The sequence below is a fragment of the Fusarium odoratissimum genome, assembly GCF_000260195.1.
Source record: "Fusarium odoratissimum NRRL 54006 unplaced genomic scaffold supercont1.11, whole genome shotgun sequence".
NCBI classification, from domain to species: Eukaryota; Fungi; Ascomycota; class Sordariomycetes; order Hypocreales; family Nectriaceae; genus Fusarium; species Fusarium odoratissimum.
Window position 1 is genome coordinate 506,764 of NW_022158697.1, and position 15,452 is coordinate 522,215.

Genomic DNA, 15,452 nt, shown 5'->3' on the forward strand with positions numbered 1-15,452 from the left:
ATCCACCAGCCGAATATCCTATCGGCAACTCATGCCCATGTGTCTTTCATAGTCCCTCTCCTCTGTTATCAGTCTCAACAGGCCTGTGCTCATCTAGGCAGCCTGTTTCACCATAGCAGGAGCAGGTCTAATAGTGAGCCCGTGTTCATTGTTCTCAAAGAGTTGAGCGCAATGGATCTTGCTGGCGGTTTTGGTAATGGGAATAAAGCGAAACTCCTTGTTGAACTTTCCCAACTCTTTGAGATTGTCCGCAATCTTGGCGAGTAAAAACCCCTCATTGCAGCGCGGGTGAAGCCGTCCAGGAACATGATCTTTGGCCTCGGGCGCAAGTTCCTCTCCATCAGAGTGGTCTTCAACTTCGATGCTGCTGTTTGGGTGGTAAAGGACGTAGACCGCTCCATGATTGCCTTTATGACCGAGTCGGACTACTACGACCAGGTCGTTTCGCCACCATGGTCCTTGTTTCAAGACATCAATGCCCCAGCCTTTAGCGTACTCATAGCCCCCTCCATAGACGTAGAGTAGACCGAGCTGAGCGAAGACAAAATGATTGGGATCAACCTCATTGCGAGCCACCTTAACAGGATCTGCCTGTTCTCCGGAGCCAGTTGAAGCACGAGTACGGGGTGCTGGCTTTTCAGGTCTTGAGAAAATAGACGAAGCTTTAGCGCTCGATGAAGAGCCAAAAGTCCCTGATGAAGCACTGGCGATCGACTGCGTACGGGGTTTTGTGAACTTTACGGTCATGGCGAGGATGGATGTGCCCAGGACAGATGGTCCAGACTCGTTGCGATCAGGCTTAAGGAAAATTGCGTGCAGGCCTGAAAGCGTAGTAGGACTCGACACCTCCGAACTTGGCGTGACTGATGGGAATTGAAGATAAGTTGTAAGTTTTCTGTGAAGCCTTCTTCGCCATGATGTTATCAAACCCTCGCCTGTATGCTTGTCTAGGCATCGGATGTCACTGGGATCACAGTGTCCGAGAACACATGCAGCATAGCCAAACTCGGTATCCTGCTTTCTGATTGCCTATCAGAATGATTGGTTTTGCGAAAGATCAAAATCTGAATTCTTCTCCAATCAGTGGGATTGTTTGAGCAATAGACGAGCGAGATGTGTCGAACTGGGGAGGTCAAACGGACACCTGCACGGAAGGTTCAGTACTGGATGATATAACAGAATATTATTGGGTACATGGGCATGTCCAAACTTTGTAACTCAAAGACTATACTTCAACAAACTATCAACATCACGCAGTCTCAGCGTGAGTCGCCTCCCTCTCCTCAAGCTCCCCCTTCAGACCACCCGTACGCTTTGCCTCCTGAACCTTCTCATCAAACCCACCGCTAGCCTTTGCACTTCGCCAAGCAGGAACATTACTCTCAAACAGAACATCGACTTCCTCAAGAGTCTTGCGTGCTGTCTCGGGATAAGTGAAGAAAGCGTGGAACGTCATGGCGATACAGAATGTTCCGAAGATCATGTACGTCTGCCACTGGATGTTGGTAAACGATGGCGGGACAAAGAAGGCGAGTGCCAAGTTGAAGCTGTGAAGTTCATCTGTCAGTACATTTAATTGATCTGGTAGTGGGGGGGAGTAACTTACATCCAGTTACCAGAGGCGGCGAGACCAACACCCTTGGCACGGTACTTTAGGGGGAAGACTTCACTGGCGTAGATCCACGCAACGGGTGCCCAGGTAAGACCGTAGACGCCAACGAAGATATATGCCAGGGCGATGACGGCTTTGGCGGGAGCTCCTGAAATGGCCCAGGTAAGGATGTCGTTACCTTCGATACCATCAACGGGGTAGCCGTGAACAGCCATGACTGCTCCGCTGGTGAAGTGAAGAACACCGCAGATCAAAGCTCCGCTGATGAGGAGAGGTCGGCGGCCTAGACGATCGATGTAGGGCAGAACCACGCCGGTTGTGACGAGGAAGATGACGTATTGGATGATGGAGGATGTGAGAGCGGTGTTTCCGGTCATTCCCGCCATGTTGAAGATGTAGACGAGATAGTAGAGCATGACGTTTCCGCCCCTGGTCTCATTAGCAGTTGTTTCCACGGGTTTCAGGGGTACACTCACAGAAGTTGCTGCCAGATCTGAACACTCACACCAACAACCGTGCGTTTCCAGACTCCAGGCGCAAAGAGACCAAGATAGCCGATATCCTTGGACTCACGAGCGATGCGTACAGCTTCGCGGACCTCTTCCATCTCAGCAATCACAACAGGACTATCGAGATCACCGCCAGCGTGAAGGTGGGCAAGGTTGTAGTGCGCCTCTTCCCAACGATCATGCTGAGCAAGCCATCGAGGCGACTCGGGGAAGAAGAACAGGCCAGCGAGGAGGATGAAACCTGGGACGGCTTGGACTCCCCATGCGATGCGGAAGGCAGCTGGTCCATCAACTCCAACGGAGCACCCGTAAGAGATGAGATACATGATCAAGATACCTGGTAAACATTAGCACGAAACTTTGCCGTAGGATGTTGTCAAACTCACCCCACTCAATAGACCACTGCTGAATTCCAACAATCCTCCCTCGAATATCCGAAGGCGCAAGCTCAGCAAGGTACACAAGGACCTGTGAACTAGTAATACCAACAGCCACACCACTAACAACACGGCCAACAATGAGATGTGCCACGTTCTGCGCAGAACACTGAAGAACAGCACCCGCGATCCAGAACAGACAAGCGATCATGAGAGCCTTTCTTCGACCGAGTTTATCGGCAATACCTCCTGCGGCGAGAGCGCCGATGAAAGATCCTGCTGACATGGAGGCTGTGATGCCGCCTTGCTCGGTTGAGCCTGGACTGTTGAAGTAGTCGAGATATTGGTCGGAGCCGATCCAGGCGCTCATGGAGCTGATGTCGAAACCGAAGAGCATGCCGCCGATCGTGCCTATGGCAGCGAGCGCTGTTTACATTAGCCATAATCACCTATCCAAAAGGAGGTAACTGTACCGTAGATGTTCCAGATCCGATACATGATGGATGTTGTGAATGACACTCAAAGAACTGCAGTCTCTTGAACAGTGAAGTTCTCAGTCGGGCTGAAGCTGTTCTTTATATAAGAACACCCTCGGGAGCATCGTCAAGGATGGCGTGGAGAAGGTTAGAAGCGCGCGAGTGAGGTTTTGCGATGTGATGGGGGCCCGCTTAACGTCATGCACTCGTGGAGTTTTGCCCACGGGGTGATCGTCGCTCGTGGGAGATGGCGTCGGTGGGCTTGGCTTGGCTCCTGAGCTTGGCCTTGCTTTGATGCAAAGTGGCAGAACTAGCTTAACATGATACGAAATCCTAAATTTTGACTATTTCTCCCTAAATTTTAGGATGATGATGCATTCCAAGCTTCGCATCGTGGGCTCACTTCTAGCAATAACTTCATTATCTCTTCTCCGCGGCGATGCAGTATACATTACAAACAGTGTTTCATTCACTTACAGCACCACGTGAGTCCAAAATTCGATACCTCAGCGGAAATATGAGCGGCTCCGCGAACAGACGTTCCAAGAAATGATATCATCGATTAACATGGGAACCCCTGTCGCCATGTCGCATTGGGGTACTCCAACAGCGCCTTAACCGTGCAGAGTTGACATCCGAAATACGATTTCTCGAAAGAATCTAGAAGTCTTGGATGAACCTGATTGGAGCGCATGTTATTCTGTTGTAGGTGTAGAAGAGCAATGATCATCGCTGTGTTCGTGTGTGCCTGATTTCGAGGCCATGTTGCGGCTCCACTGTCTCCCTGATGCTGGTTGCATTCTTGTGGATGGATTGTAATGACTGATCGAATCATGTTTATCTCTCTTCTGCCTAAATTAAAAGTCTCTGGGGCATTGGGCGTCGAAAAGGCGGGAAATTGTCGCTGAAGTTGATATCTTGGAACCGTTTGGCTATGTCATCAGCGGCGGCTTGTGGGGAAAGGGCCGAAGGTTTCTCTCCATTCCCCGAATTCTTCCCCAAATTCCCCAAAATTATTCGGGGTAATTGAGGACCAGGGGATACGATAATCATGGAGACGGTGAGAGGGAGCAAGAAAAACTTCTGATGTTTGCCGTCTTATACTTATTGACCTTCTAGCCAGTGGCCTTTGCAAAAGATCTTCTTCAAAAGTCATTAGAGAAGCTTTGATCCGATACGGGAGGTCTTGTATCCCGTAGAAAGACGAGATGATCCGATGCTAACCATTCGGCCGAAGCAGGTTTTACGCGAATACAATGGAATTGTCATTTGAACAAGCCCATTTGCCAAGTCGGGTGTTCAACCCAAGACGGGTAAATTGATAGTGTATACGAAAACGGTAATGATCTGAGGGTCTCGGCCAAGGTTCACGACACCTGAAACCTAAGTTCAGCGAGAACAGTCTTTGACGATTGAGATCATGCTGAGAACATTTCTTAGTAACGAGCCAAGCGTCTTGGTGGTCTCATAGCCGAGCCAACGGTATACCATCTTCCCTCACCATCAGCAGAATAGATTCTGAATCAGCGCAGTAAGTAGGCTCTGAAGATCAATTAGAGGATCCTCCGTAATAAACTGTTCATACCCGCACCCGTAAAATCGCAACGTTAGCTCACAAGGTGAGGCAAGAAAACTTAGGACCTCTTTTCTAAATGATGAAAAGACTTAGGTAAGTTTAGGATATCTTAGTATACCTTTAGACCAGTTTATTTTGGCACCCTGATTCAAATATTTGGAGGTAGTCCTCATGTCTAATATGTACTTGAAGAAGAAACTATACTCCCATCTCACATCATCATTCAGTGCTCAAGTATCTCATCAGCAAGTTCCCAGTCAAAGCAGCCAGCTGCCTAACCTACACCTGCCGCCAAATGCTTCAGCACATGAACGCGCCACACAATTCTGATACACAACTCTCGCCAACTCAACACCCTAAGCTTACACTAACAGCTTAGAAGTTAGAGCTAGCCTTGTACTGAGCCCCAGCAGTAACGCCAACGTTCTTAACAACAACGCTCTTTCCAGTGCTGCTAGTAACCTTGACATCAACAGAAGTCTTCCCAAAGCCAGCAGGGTTCTCAAAGAAGTTGTAGTCCTTGCGCTCAGTGCTCTTCCAGGTGCTACCGCCGTCAGTGGAAACCTGAACACTCTTGACGGGCTCGTTGGCGTTGACGACTTGGATGGAGAACCAATTGGCGGAAGTACCCTCCTTGTTGTGAAGCACGAGGGGGGTGGCGATGCCGCACTCGACGAATTTGTACGAGGTCTTGACGATGCCGTCTGTGCCGCCGACGGCTTTAAAGGCGTCGGGGAAGAGATCGAGATGGCCGGGGTCACATTCGGGGCACTTGTCGACGATCTGATGGAGTCAGTTTAGTACTTAATATTAGTGTGGAGGGTCTTACCATGGCCTTGATGGTGCCTGAAGGACCGGTGACTTCGATACAGGCACCGCAGTTGGCGCTGTTGTCCCACTTTTGGCCAGAGAAGGCAGTTCCGAGGATACCAGAGGGGAGAGTGTAGGTTGAGAACATGCAGTTTCCACCAGCGAGGTTACCGCCGTAGAAGGTGGAAGATCCAGAGACAGAAGCACCGTCACCAAGAGGTGTAGACTTGGAGCTGGAGCCGGTACTGGGAGTAGATGTCTTGGGAGTGCTGGGCTTGGTGGTCGTGGGCGTGGTAGACTTGGGCTTAGAAGCCTTCGGTTTGGAGGCCTTGGGCTTAGAGACCTTCTTCGGCTTGGTGGTCTTAGACTTGGTGGTCTTGGGCTTGGAAGCTGTAGTCTTGACCTCGACGGGAGAAGGCTTCTGGCCTACAAGCTGAGGCGCTTGAGAGATCACAGGCTCGGGAACAGGGTACTGAGTGTGGACGGGCTCAACCGCAGAAGAGTGTGAGTGTCGGACCTTGCAGGCTCGGCCCATGACAGCGGGAGCTGCGAGAAGAATAGGGAGGAAGAACTTCATCGTGATCGACAGAAACAAGTTTCAGATGTTTAAATAGGTGCCAAGTGACTATCTTGGGACTTGCCAAGAACGAGATTTGATACAAAAAGAGTGAATTTACTTGAAATGAATGAATGAACTGAACCGGAACCGTCGAGATTCGGTGTCAAGAAATGAGTGACTGAATGAGAGAAAGTGTCAAAGGTAACAACCCAGATCGAAGAGGGAGAATGAGCTTATTATTTAGCATCCTACAATCAAACTAATCGGGTCCCCGGCACATCATCCAATCTCATTCCTGCAGCATGAAATGAACGCCTCTGGTGACAAACAGGTCTAGAAGCTCCTTCGGTAGGGCTGATACACGCTTTCACGATCCCTCTAATTTCGCAACTGGGGTATTTGCAGGGGTGACCACGCCAATGGCCGGGGGTGGACATGATGGAAAACGGTCGAGCCAAACTCGATTGGTACTCTGGCCCCTTTGAAATGGCCCGATCGAACCGAGAGGATCGAGTGTTGGTCAGATTATGGTGGTGGTTTGGGGCAAGTGGTGGTGGTGATTTGGCAGATGTATCGACAGATTAGAGTTTCATGCACAGATGCGGTGGTGGGAGACGGAGAAATTTAACGGAAGAATTGTTCGAGAGTTGGTATGAGCTGTTATTGGGTGATTTGCGTGAGTTAGTTTGCGTGTTTAAGATGGGAGATCGTAGAGTTACATCGTGATCGGTATCCGGTTAATTGACGCTACCAATTATTCTGAAACTCATCGGCACTTGTTTCTGCTAAATACTTCCATCACAATTGACAGAAGAATACTTAGGTTAGTCTTAAATGCTTTAGTTTTCAAATACCAGCAGGGTCTTTGCATGGGTTATGTTCCCATTTTGGAGTCTGAAGTCGTCTGGCACCTCGAAAAATGGTAAGGTTCAGTAAACGGGTGGGTAAAACGTGGAGTGTAACAGAATTCGTTGAAACGCCAAGACTGAAACTGTTTCTGCGTGGAATACGTTAGCTTGCCCACGGATGCGCTGCGATTCATCTGTTGAAGGAGACAAAAATCCTCACCTTCAAACGATATCTGGTCCATACCTCGCCAACCCATAATTGTCCAGTCTCCTTGATGAATCGCGTGATAAGGCAGGGAAGTCGTTGTGCCAGTCAGCTGTCCGGGTGAAGTGAAGTTGCCTACCCGGGACCAGAGCGCGTTTTATCAATTGACATAACCGAGAGACTTCTGAACAATTTCAGGTCAGAATTAAACTGCTAAAAGTCGATTGATGGCCTTTCTGTCACTCAAAAAGGTATTAAGGAGTATGTTTTCTTTCAATTGAATTGAGTGAGCCCCTACGGGTGAAGCGTCATGGTTTATGCGCGATTTGTTCAACTCACTCAGCTGGCTAAATCGTTGTCCTTGTTGCTTGCGATATAATATTGGCTTCAACTCTTTCTCTTGAAGCTATCGCAGTGATAAGTAGGTCAACCATGTACTTATAGAGTCATACATTTTGGAAGGTAGTAAATCTCTATCCACGTCACTAACAGTCATCCAGTACTCCTCGAAGATATTTAATTTCCCTTAAGCCAAGTCTTCTTCGTACTTCAAACTATGCACAGCCTAGAGATTAACTGGGAAGAGAAGGGGTATTCGAGATCAATTGATCGTATCCTACAGACGATGGCCCTTAACCATGCTGGATCCACAGCAGGGCTCGAAGTTACTCGATAACTGACAATGCCATTTATGTGAGTGATACAGGAAAAGCACAGACTCGCTCTTGTTCGGCCGAGTTGCTTGACAAATAGATTAGTGGTGACTCAAGCTCTACCAAAAAGTGACAGGTCCGGGTATCTAAAGCACCTCATGATATGACAGTGTTGCGCTACAGCATGAAGCAGTCTATCATCCTAAAAACCGTAGAGTGTAAGTGAGGTGGATTTGAGGAGGCTATCACTTACACACTAAAGATGAAAGCGCCGTGAAAGACGATAAACATTCCTTGATGATAAGGATTACTTGTGCGCGACTGGGAGACGAAGGTGATATGTCCCAAAGCGAATACAGATCAGATCAGATCACTAACAGCCTCCTTAGTCTATTTTGTTCTGTGTACTGTTTTGTTCGCTGGGTATTATTCATGCTCTGGTGTACATACCTATCTAGAGACCTTCCTCGCTGCGCATCGACATAGATGGACCAATTCTAACAGAGCCATTATTTCCTGGTACCAAACCTTGAAGTAACCCTCGAATTGCGTTCGCACGGATGCACAAGACGTCGAGACACTTCGGCGGAGTAGTATTCAACCGGCTCGTAGACGCCAGCCTCATCATGATACCAGAACGGTGAGTTTCCATGACCGCTTCAAAGCCCTGACAATGGTTATATGTCCGATCACATTCTCAAAGTTCTGTAGAGGTATTTAAAAAAGTGACCGGGACTCTGAGGGGAGAACAGTGGGCTCAAGGGGTCGGTCTCGGCTGCCGAGCGGACGCAATGCAACCTCAGACGCCGTATGTCCGTAAACGGCAATCAGAGCCTGAGACTTCAATGCTGAGGCGGACTTGGAGACTTTGAAATCCGTTTACCCTGGCTACTTTAATTGAGTATGTTCAGAGACGACCTACAAAAGCGTCGAACCTGAGCTCTTACCATGTATCATTGGAAGAAGACATACAATATTGACAGCAATTTGAGCAATGTTCAAGATGAACGGAATGACATCATGCATAATGTGCCTCTCGTTTAATGCAGATCAGATCGGAGAATAAACAACTTGACTTTGAACTAAGGCCCGGATGTTGCAAGACGAAGCAAGGCCACGCCGACTCGTAAGACGATCCAGAAGGACGAAAAGAGTGCTTACAACCATCCACCACATACACAGTAATCGACTTGGCTACGATATTACCTGCATTATGGTCCCCTCAACTGCCGAGTTCGTCCATTGATTGGCGATAGCAATCCATGTCACTTCGGCCGAGAGATCGGGTCCGGAAGCGAAGCGAAGCGTTAATGTTACCGCCTCAAAAGATCTCCATCGTTAGAACCTTTCGGCCAAACGTCCAGCGGGGTCCCGAGGCTTGCGTCTTCTTAAAACAAACGTCATCTCTAGATATACCAACCACATGAGGTACATACACGTCCAGTCTTACGAATCCTCCGGACGAAGCTTCAAATACGGCACCGACGGATACCGAGGTTTATCACTGTGTCCGTCGGAGAGATTACCAAGACAGAACAAAACAAGAGACGGAATTGGAGAGAAAAAGCTCAATTGCCATGTAGTGACGCACCATTGGACACCTGGGATCAAAGCTGAGTTCAAATCAAGGCCCCAATTACCCCCTAAGGCGAAGCGACCGAACCTCGGCACTGCTTACGACCGGACACGTTTTCTCAACATGGACAAAGAAAAGAGCTGAATCACCTCCCCAGCTTTTTTTCTCGACCGGTCGTTCCCCACCGCCGGTCGATCCCCGAAGGCGCCGGTGCCGAACTCTTACACTTACGGGGATATGTCCTCATGGGAATAGCGTCCCGCGTCCTAGCGTTTTTTTTAATACTGTGGTTGGCAGTGGGAAGCTGACCAAACACCGCTCTAAAACTCACGGAGATAACAACCCCAGATAGACAAGACATGCCGCACTAGAAAGCATGCTAAGGTTTATTTAAAGGAACGTGAGTGGGAAGAGAAAAATTGAGGTACTAAAGGGCGTGAGTCCCCGGATTGTTGAGACTGATTGGAACTACTTACTAGATCTTTTGTTTACTTACTTATTCAGAGGACGAAAGAAGTGTGATACGCTTGGTGTTTATCATCGTGAAAAAAGATAAATACGTATACGCCATTGGTATAAATACTGGAAAGATCGACCTACTGTCTTACAACTTTAGATCGAGAGACACAAACCTGTTGCTCAACATTCCACAACACAACACCACCTTACACCAACACCAGCACTTACACCAAGTAAACAACAACACAACACAACTGTTTCACAATGGCCCGTGATAACCTCTCCATCGTGCTCGCTGAGCGTCCCACTACCGACATCATCCCCGGTCAAACCTTTACCCAAAAGACATCTCCAGCTCCCACACCAGCTGATCTCCAAGATGGTCAAATCCTCGTTGAGACTCTCTACCTATCTCTTGACCCCGCTATGAGGGGCTGGCTCCGAGGTACGCCCCCCCTTCCTTCGTAACACATATCTTTACTAACACCCTCAGACATGAGATCGTATCTCCCTCCCGTTCAAATCGGCCAAACCATGCGTGGTTCATGTGCATGCCGCGTCCTCGCCTCAAAGAGCAAGCAGGCCAAGGAAGGCGACATCGTCTCCGCCCTAACAGGCTGGACCGAATTCGCCATTCTCCCCGAAGGTCGTTTCGAGCCTGCGTCTCTGTACCCCGGCCTCCAAGACCCCAAGGACATGCTCTCTGCTCTTGGAATGACCAGCTTGACTGCTTGGGTTGGCATGTCCAAGATCGCTGACCCTAAGCCCGGTGAGCTTGTCGTTGTGTCGGGCGCTGCTGGTGCGACGGGAAGTGTAGCAGGCCAGATCGCTAAGCTCAAGGGTGCGAGGGTCGTGGGTATCGCGGGTGGTGATGATAAGTGCAAGTGGCTCACTGAGGAGTTGGGCTTCGATGTTGCGTTGAACTACAAGGCGGACGATTTTAAGGAAAAGTTCGCTGAGGCGACAAAGGACTTTATCGATGTCTACTACGATAATGGTAAGTCCCTCTTAACTTTCAAGCATGACAGAACTAACATGTCCCAGTCGGTGGCGATATCCTCGACATGTGTCTCATGCGAGCAAAGGAACACGCCCGCTTCATCGAGTGCGGTCTCGTCAGCCAATACAACGCCGCCAAGCCCCAGGGACCCCGAGCATTCTCCCAGATCGTCACCATGCGCATCAGAATGCAGGGCTTCATCGTCCTCGACCACGTCAAGGACTTCCCCGCTGCTCGCGCTGAGCTGGCTCAGTGGATCGCGGAGGGTAAGCTCAAGAAGACGGAGACCGTTGTTCGTGGTGGTCTCAAGGTTGCTGAGCAGGCTCTTGTGGATCTGTACAAGGGTATCAACACTGGAAAGTTGATCGTTGAGATCAAGAACCACAACGAGACCCCTTCGAAGCTGTAGAGGGTAAGCTCAAAAAGACAAAGATTTTCGTCTGTGGTATGAACACTGGGAAGTTTATTATTGAGATCAGGAACAATAAGACCCCTCGAAAGTAGGGGAGGGAATGGGATTGTTTATGAGATACTCCGTACCTTGTCGGTAGTTAATGATATGCCATGATTTTATGGAAAGGCTGTTCAATGCTCGCTGGTACATGACGCTGGTAGGATTCTCTTGTTCTGAACTGCTTATGTGACCAACTTCTATCGTGTATTGTGGTCCGTCCAAACCCCCTGCAACTTTTCTCTATCCCTGTCTATCAATGCCATATTCTAGTTTTTAGTAAACATAGCGGAAGTAAGGGTTCTCCTTATCAGTCAAGTCCTGAAACGCCAGCTTGGCTCTCTCGCTCTCATCTCCCAGCCCCAGAGCATCCCTCCTCTTGTTCTCATTCCTCAGAACAAAGTACAGTGTAGTCGACGCACAAATACAAATGATGTAACTAAAACAGTCAGCCACGAACCCAAGAACCATGTAAACAAGACTCACCAGATAATCAACCCCAGCCAAAGAGCTGGATAGTGATCCTTCTTCGTCTGACTCCAAACTAGCTGCGGCCCAACAATATTTCCCACACAATACGCCACAAATATCGTAGCAGCCATAAAGCTCTTCTTCGTGTGACCCGCAACATTCGACATTCCAATAGTGATTATCAGACTCACCGTTCCCCCAAAGAATCCTGTGATCGAGTATCCCACCACCGGTGCAGCAGCGCGGTAACTCCACTCGCTCTTCCATATGATCGCACAGCCTGCGATGACGGGGAGACACGTGAAGATGAGCATGAAGATACGGATGTTGGTGAACTTGGAGCCCAGCCAGCCTGTGAGGAGGATCACGATGAAGCACAGTCCGCCGAGGGGGAATTGGAACAGGATGGAGTGGAGGGTGCTCCAGCCGAAGGTCGAGACGATGAGGGGTCCGAAACCGCTTACTGCGCCGTTGACGGTGTATGCTGATGCCATCATAAGTGCGACGAGCCAGATCTTGACGTCGAGGATAGCTTCTTTTAGTTGGGAGCTTTTAAACTTGGTGCAACGAACACCGGTTTGTCCGTGTCTCAAACGCTCAACAGCAGCGAATCGTTCTTCAGAAGTGAGGAACCAAGCTGATACAGGCGAATTCGGCATGATGAAGCAGAATAGTCCAAACAAAAAGGTGAGTGATCCAGCGAGGAGGTAGATGTACTGCCATCTCTTCAACCCACCACCCGTAATCTGCGCAAAACCATAGTTCATCGCTCCACCAATAATGGTGAACAGTCCAGTCGACGAGAACCACCAACTCTGCCGCAACGACTGCTCAGCTTGCGTATAGTACCCCGAGACGATGCACATGAACCCAGTGGGGATTATACTCTCAACGAAACCGAGAAAGAATCGCTGTACGTATAAGCCCTGGTAGGACGTCACCGCAGCAGTGAGCATACAAATAGCAGCCCACACAACAACCACACCACCAAGAACACGACCGATGTTGAACCTCTGAAGAGCAAATGTCATGGGATACAAACCCGCCAGCATCCCAAAGTAGAACAGTGACGTCGCCCAGCTTAAACGACGGGTATCAACTGTTGGCGGTGTAGTCGATGCATCAACAATGGTAAGGTGCAAATCCGTCGTCATGCCGAAGAGAACAGCTGAACCAAGAATGGCTTTATCGTAGTATACAAGTCCATCTATATATGTTAGAACAGTTTGAAGGGGAGACAGGGAAACGTACAGCCTATGATCATGGCGGGGATGAGAAACAAGTCAATCTTTCGAACGGCGCGCGCTGCGACGATGGGATCAATTGAGTGCTGCTCCTCACCTACAATGGCGATGGCCTCATCTCTCGTTCCTATCGGTGCCTGCGCGGCATTTACTTGACTTTCTGTTCCCATTTTACTCTTGACAACTAATGTGGCGAAGATATCGTGAGGTTGCAATGAGCAATTGAGTTCTGAAAAACTAGCTGAGGGCTCAAAAACTGGCTACGCTGTGTCTTTTAGCCGCAGCCAAGCAAATTAATGTCATATGATAGCATAGCATCATTTGCAGTGAGGCAATTTTTCATCACCATCGATAGCCGTTTTAAGCCTCAGCGGCATTCAAGCACCCTTGTAGCTCTTTGAGCTAAAGTAGACTACAGAGTTTTTTTAGTTGGTGTTCTGGACCTGCGGATGTGAACCGGGATTAAAATTAAATTAATGGTTCGTGGGGGTTTGTCGATCGATGAATGGTGAGATTTCACTCTACGGCCCGTTTAGTGATGCCTCGCTCGGAGATGCTGTATTCATGATATGATGACAAGTATACCTAGCAAAAAGACTCGCCTAGAAGATGCTATCGCTACCTCAGCTAGGAATGCATGTTATATAACCTGTGATGCCCTTACCCCCAACGCCTGGCTAACAGTATGTATACTCAACGACCCTGGTATCACATCAGAAGATTCTCTTAGTACTGGGTCCAACCCATTGCACTTCTGAACAATTCCTGTTCGACCTCCACTGCTCAATCCTCTCAGTCAGCCATCCTGACTTGAAATCCACCCACCGATCTTGGCGATCTGGTGGTGGTGGTATAACATTGCCCTTGTCGTCTTTGACTTCAGGCTCGATGATCTTTTCCGGTTGTCGTGGCTCGCCGACTCGGAAGGACTTGGAGGTAACACACTTTTTCTCGTCGCGCCCTCGCCAATTGTACTGTAGACAATCGCTGCTGTCCTTGCAGTACTTGCCGCATGCTTCAAATGAGTCGATCTTTGCTTCGGGCGGTGCAACTGTAAAATCCCATTTCCCATTATCCCAATTCTCTGCAACTTCACGATCGCCGGGATGGTGAAACTTCCATACGTCAGAGTAAAGTAACGGGCGCTGTGACAGTTAGTACGTGAAACAAAGTTTACCGGTGTTCAACTTACCCCGAGCTGTCGTTGCGCAAACTCCCACCGCCAAACGTCAACCATGTCTTTCGGCGACGACTTGTGTAGCGTCATGACAGGCTGACACCAATACTTGTCGCTGAACGGAATACTGTGCAAAGGATGTGGGTTGAACAGTGGCCAGTATCCCCTCAGCGGAACACTAACGTTCCATAACGCCCATCCCGTAACGCTATCACCGCAGCAATCGTCCCGAAGCATGGGAAGCCACTTTTCCGTAGCTGGCGGTTCGACGTACTGCCCATAGGGCGTTGTCTTACGGACGAGGAGTGCCCTCATCGCACCACGGCTGAGAACAAAGCCTGGTCCGCCGTTTGCGAACCATGTCTTTATGTCTTGTTTAACGTCGTGCGTACCCGGCGAGGGAGAGCCCATGTATAACGGCGCATCGGGATCGAAGGTTTGGAGGAAGCGGAAAGCGTTATCCCAGAAGACGTAACTGTAACCGTTAGTGGCGTGTTAAGCTGTGTTGGTATGGAAACCTACGTATCTGTCTCGAAGAAGAAGTAAAAGTCTTTGTTTGGCTTCATTTTCCATGCGCGCTCGATCATTGGGAGAAATTTGAACTTGTCCATCCTCCAACCTTGGATGCGCGCTGTTGCTTCCAAGTCCACGTCGAGGGTGCCATTTGCCCGCATTTCCTTCTGCCACATGTAGTTCACGAAATCGGGGTTGTCGTGGTAGTAAATGGCGGGCAAGTCGGCGAGGACATCGATCGCTTGATGGTCGTGTACCGACTCGTCGAGATCCGAGATGACCAGCAGCTCATCCTTTCCAAAGCAAGCGCTCACACTGTCGAATTGAGCATCGAGTCTTTCTTTCGTATCGGCGTGGCCCATTTTGAGAACAGGTTGTATCGTCTGTAGCAAATGCTTGGGGAACGTTGCGCAAAGGTCTTGTGTTGTCTTACCCTCAGGATCGACGGATACGGGGCGAAAAGAGCTCGTCGTCGAAAAAGAATAGTATTGGGATACGCCATAGCTACCATGGATGGCACCCCAGAAGACAAGAATGAGAAAGACGACGGTACAGAGGCCAGCAATGGCCATGCGACTGAAGCGTTTATTCAGCATCAGTCGCCGGCTGGAGGAGGACCAGCTTGAAGGCATTGCGGCTGGAGCTCGAACATGGCACTAGGGCCCTGTTTTGCTAAGAAATGACGATGTGAAGATTGTTTTGGGTTGTCGCGGGAAGAGACATGATGGAATGGATGGAAGTGGAAAGCCGGGATAGTCTTAGGGTGACGTTTTCAAGGGGCTAGATCCACTAAAAAGCAAGCCCCTGTCGCGGGAGCAGGACGCTCTAGAATGAGTCTGGAATCGAGTCTTGGGAACGACTTGATTTGATAGTGAGAAATACGAGAAACAATTGACAGGTTGCAAGCTTATGGTTAAGGTTATAGTAGCTTGATAG

At 49.2% G+C, this 15,452-nt stretch overlaps 6 protein-coding genes across 11 annotated transcripts; 1 reads left to right on the top strand and 5 right to left on the bottom strand.

The window, feature by feature from the left end:
* Window positions 1-93: 93 nt before the first annotated feature.
* Window positions 94-916, bottom strand: FOIG_07627 (uncharacterized protein; the record flags this gene model as incomplete). The annotated part of the gene is made up of 2 exons (XM_031207218.1): window positions 94-821; window positions 847-916. 2 exons carry the CDS (start codon window positions 914-916, stop codon window positions 94-96), a joined length of 798 nt encoding a protein of 265 aa, XP_031062751.1.
* Window positions 917-1,188: 272 nt separating this feature from the next.
* On the bottom strand, window positions 1,189-2,996 carry FOIG_07628 (uncharacterized protein; the record flags this gene model as incomplete). The annotated part of the gene is made up of 5 exons (XM_031207219.1): window positions 1,189-1,547; window positions 1,607-2,041; window positions 2,089-2,458; window positions 2,508-2,924; window positions 2,972-2,996. The coding sequence occupies 5 exons, from the start codon at window positions 2,994-2,996 to the stop codon at window positions 1,250-1,252; spliced, it is 1,545 nt and encodes a 514-aa protein (XP_031062752.1). The 3' UTR covers window positions 1,189-1,249.
* Window positions 2,997-4,253: 1,257 nt separating this feature from the next.
* Window positions 4,254-6,521, bottom strand: FOIG_07629 (uncharacterized protein). The gene is made up of 2 exons (XM_031207220.1): window positions 5,380-6,521; window positions 4,254-5,333 (listed from the first exon to the last, which is right to left on the bottom strand). The coding sequence occupies exons 1-2, from the start codon at window positions 5,935-5,937 to the stop codon at window positions 4,926-4,928; spliced, it is 966 nt and encodes a 321-aa protein (XP_031062753.1). The 5' UTR covers window positions 5,938-6,521; the 3' UTR covers window positions 4,254-4,925.
* Window positions 6,522-9,459: 2,938 nt separating this feature from the next.
* On the top strand, window positions 9,460-12,785 carry FOIG_07630 (uncharacterized protein). Of its 3 annotated transcripts, XM_031207222.1 has the most exons (4): window positions 9,524-10,105; window positions 10,154-10,657; window positions 10,705-11,072; window positions 11,140-11,231. In XM_031207222.1, exons 1-3 carry the CDS (start codon window positions 9,925-9,927, stop codon window positions 11,067-11,069), a joined length of 1,050 nt encoding a protein of 349 aa, XP_031062755.1. In that variant the 5' UTR covers window positions 9,524-9,924; the 3' UTR covers window positions 11,070-11,072; window positions 11,140-11,231. The 3 variants fall into 3 exon arrangements, with proteins under 3 accessions (XP_031062754.1, XP_031062756.1, XP_031062755.1); XM_031207221.1 differs by having other exon boundaries at window positions 9,460-10,105; window positions 10,705-12,785; XM_031207223.1 differs by having other exon boundaries at window positions 9,460-10,657; window positions 10,705-12,785.
* On the bottom strand, window positions 9,656-13,233 carry FOIG_07631 (uncharacterized protein). 3 transcript variants are annotated; one of them, XM_031207225.1, is made up of 4 exons: window positions 12,834-13,184; window positions 11,598-12,789; window positions 10,696-11,550; window positions 9,656-10,646 (listed from the first exon to the last, which is right to left on the bottom strand). In XM_031207225.1, exons 1-3 carry the CDS (start codon window positions 12,994-12,996, stop codon window positions 11,388-11,390), a joined length of 1,518 nt encoding a protein of 505 aa, XP_031062758.1. In that variant the 5' UTR covers window positions 12,997-13,184; the 3' UTR covers window positions 9,656-10,646; window positions 10,696-11,387. The 3 variants fall into 3 exon arrangements, with proteins under 3 accessions (XP_031062758.1, XP_031062757.1, XP_031062759.1); XM_031207224.1 differs by having other exon boundaries at window positions 9,656-11,550; window positions 12,834-13,233; XM_031207226.1 differs by having other exon boundaries at window positions 9,656-12,789; window positions 12,834-13,233.
* A 49-nt stretch (window positions 13,234-13,282) lies between these two features.
* FOIG_07632 (uncharacterized protein) lies at window positions 13,283-15,268 on the bottom strand. 2 transcript variants are annotated; one of them, XM_031207227.1, is made up of 3 exons: window positions 14,526-15,268; window positions 14,019-14,478; window positions 13,283-13,971 (listed from the first exon to the last, which is right to left on the bottom strand). In XM_031207227.1, exons 1-3 carry the CDS (start codon window positions 15,146-15,148, stop codon window positions 13,540-13,542), a joined length of 1,515 nt encoding a protein of 504 aa, XP_031062760.1. In that variant the 5' UTR covers window positions 15,149-15,268; the 3' UTR covers window positions 13,283-13,539. The 2 variants fall into 2 exon arrangements, with proteins under 2 accessions (XP_031062760.1, XP_031062761.1); XM_031207228.1 differs by having other exon boundaries at window positions 13,283-14,478.
* Between the last annotated feature and the right edge of the window lie 184 nt (window positions 15,269-15,452).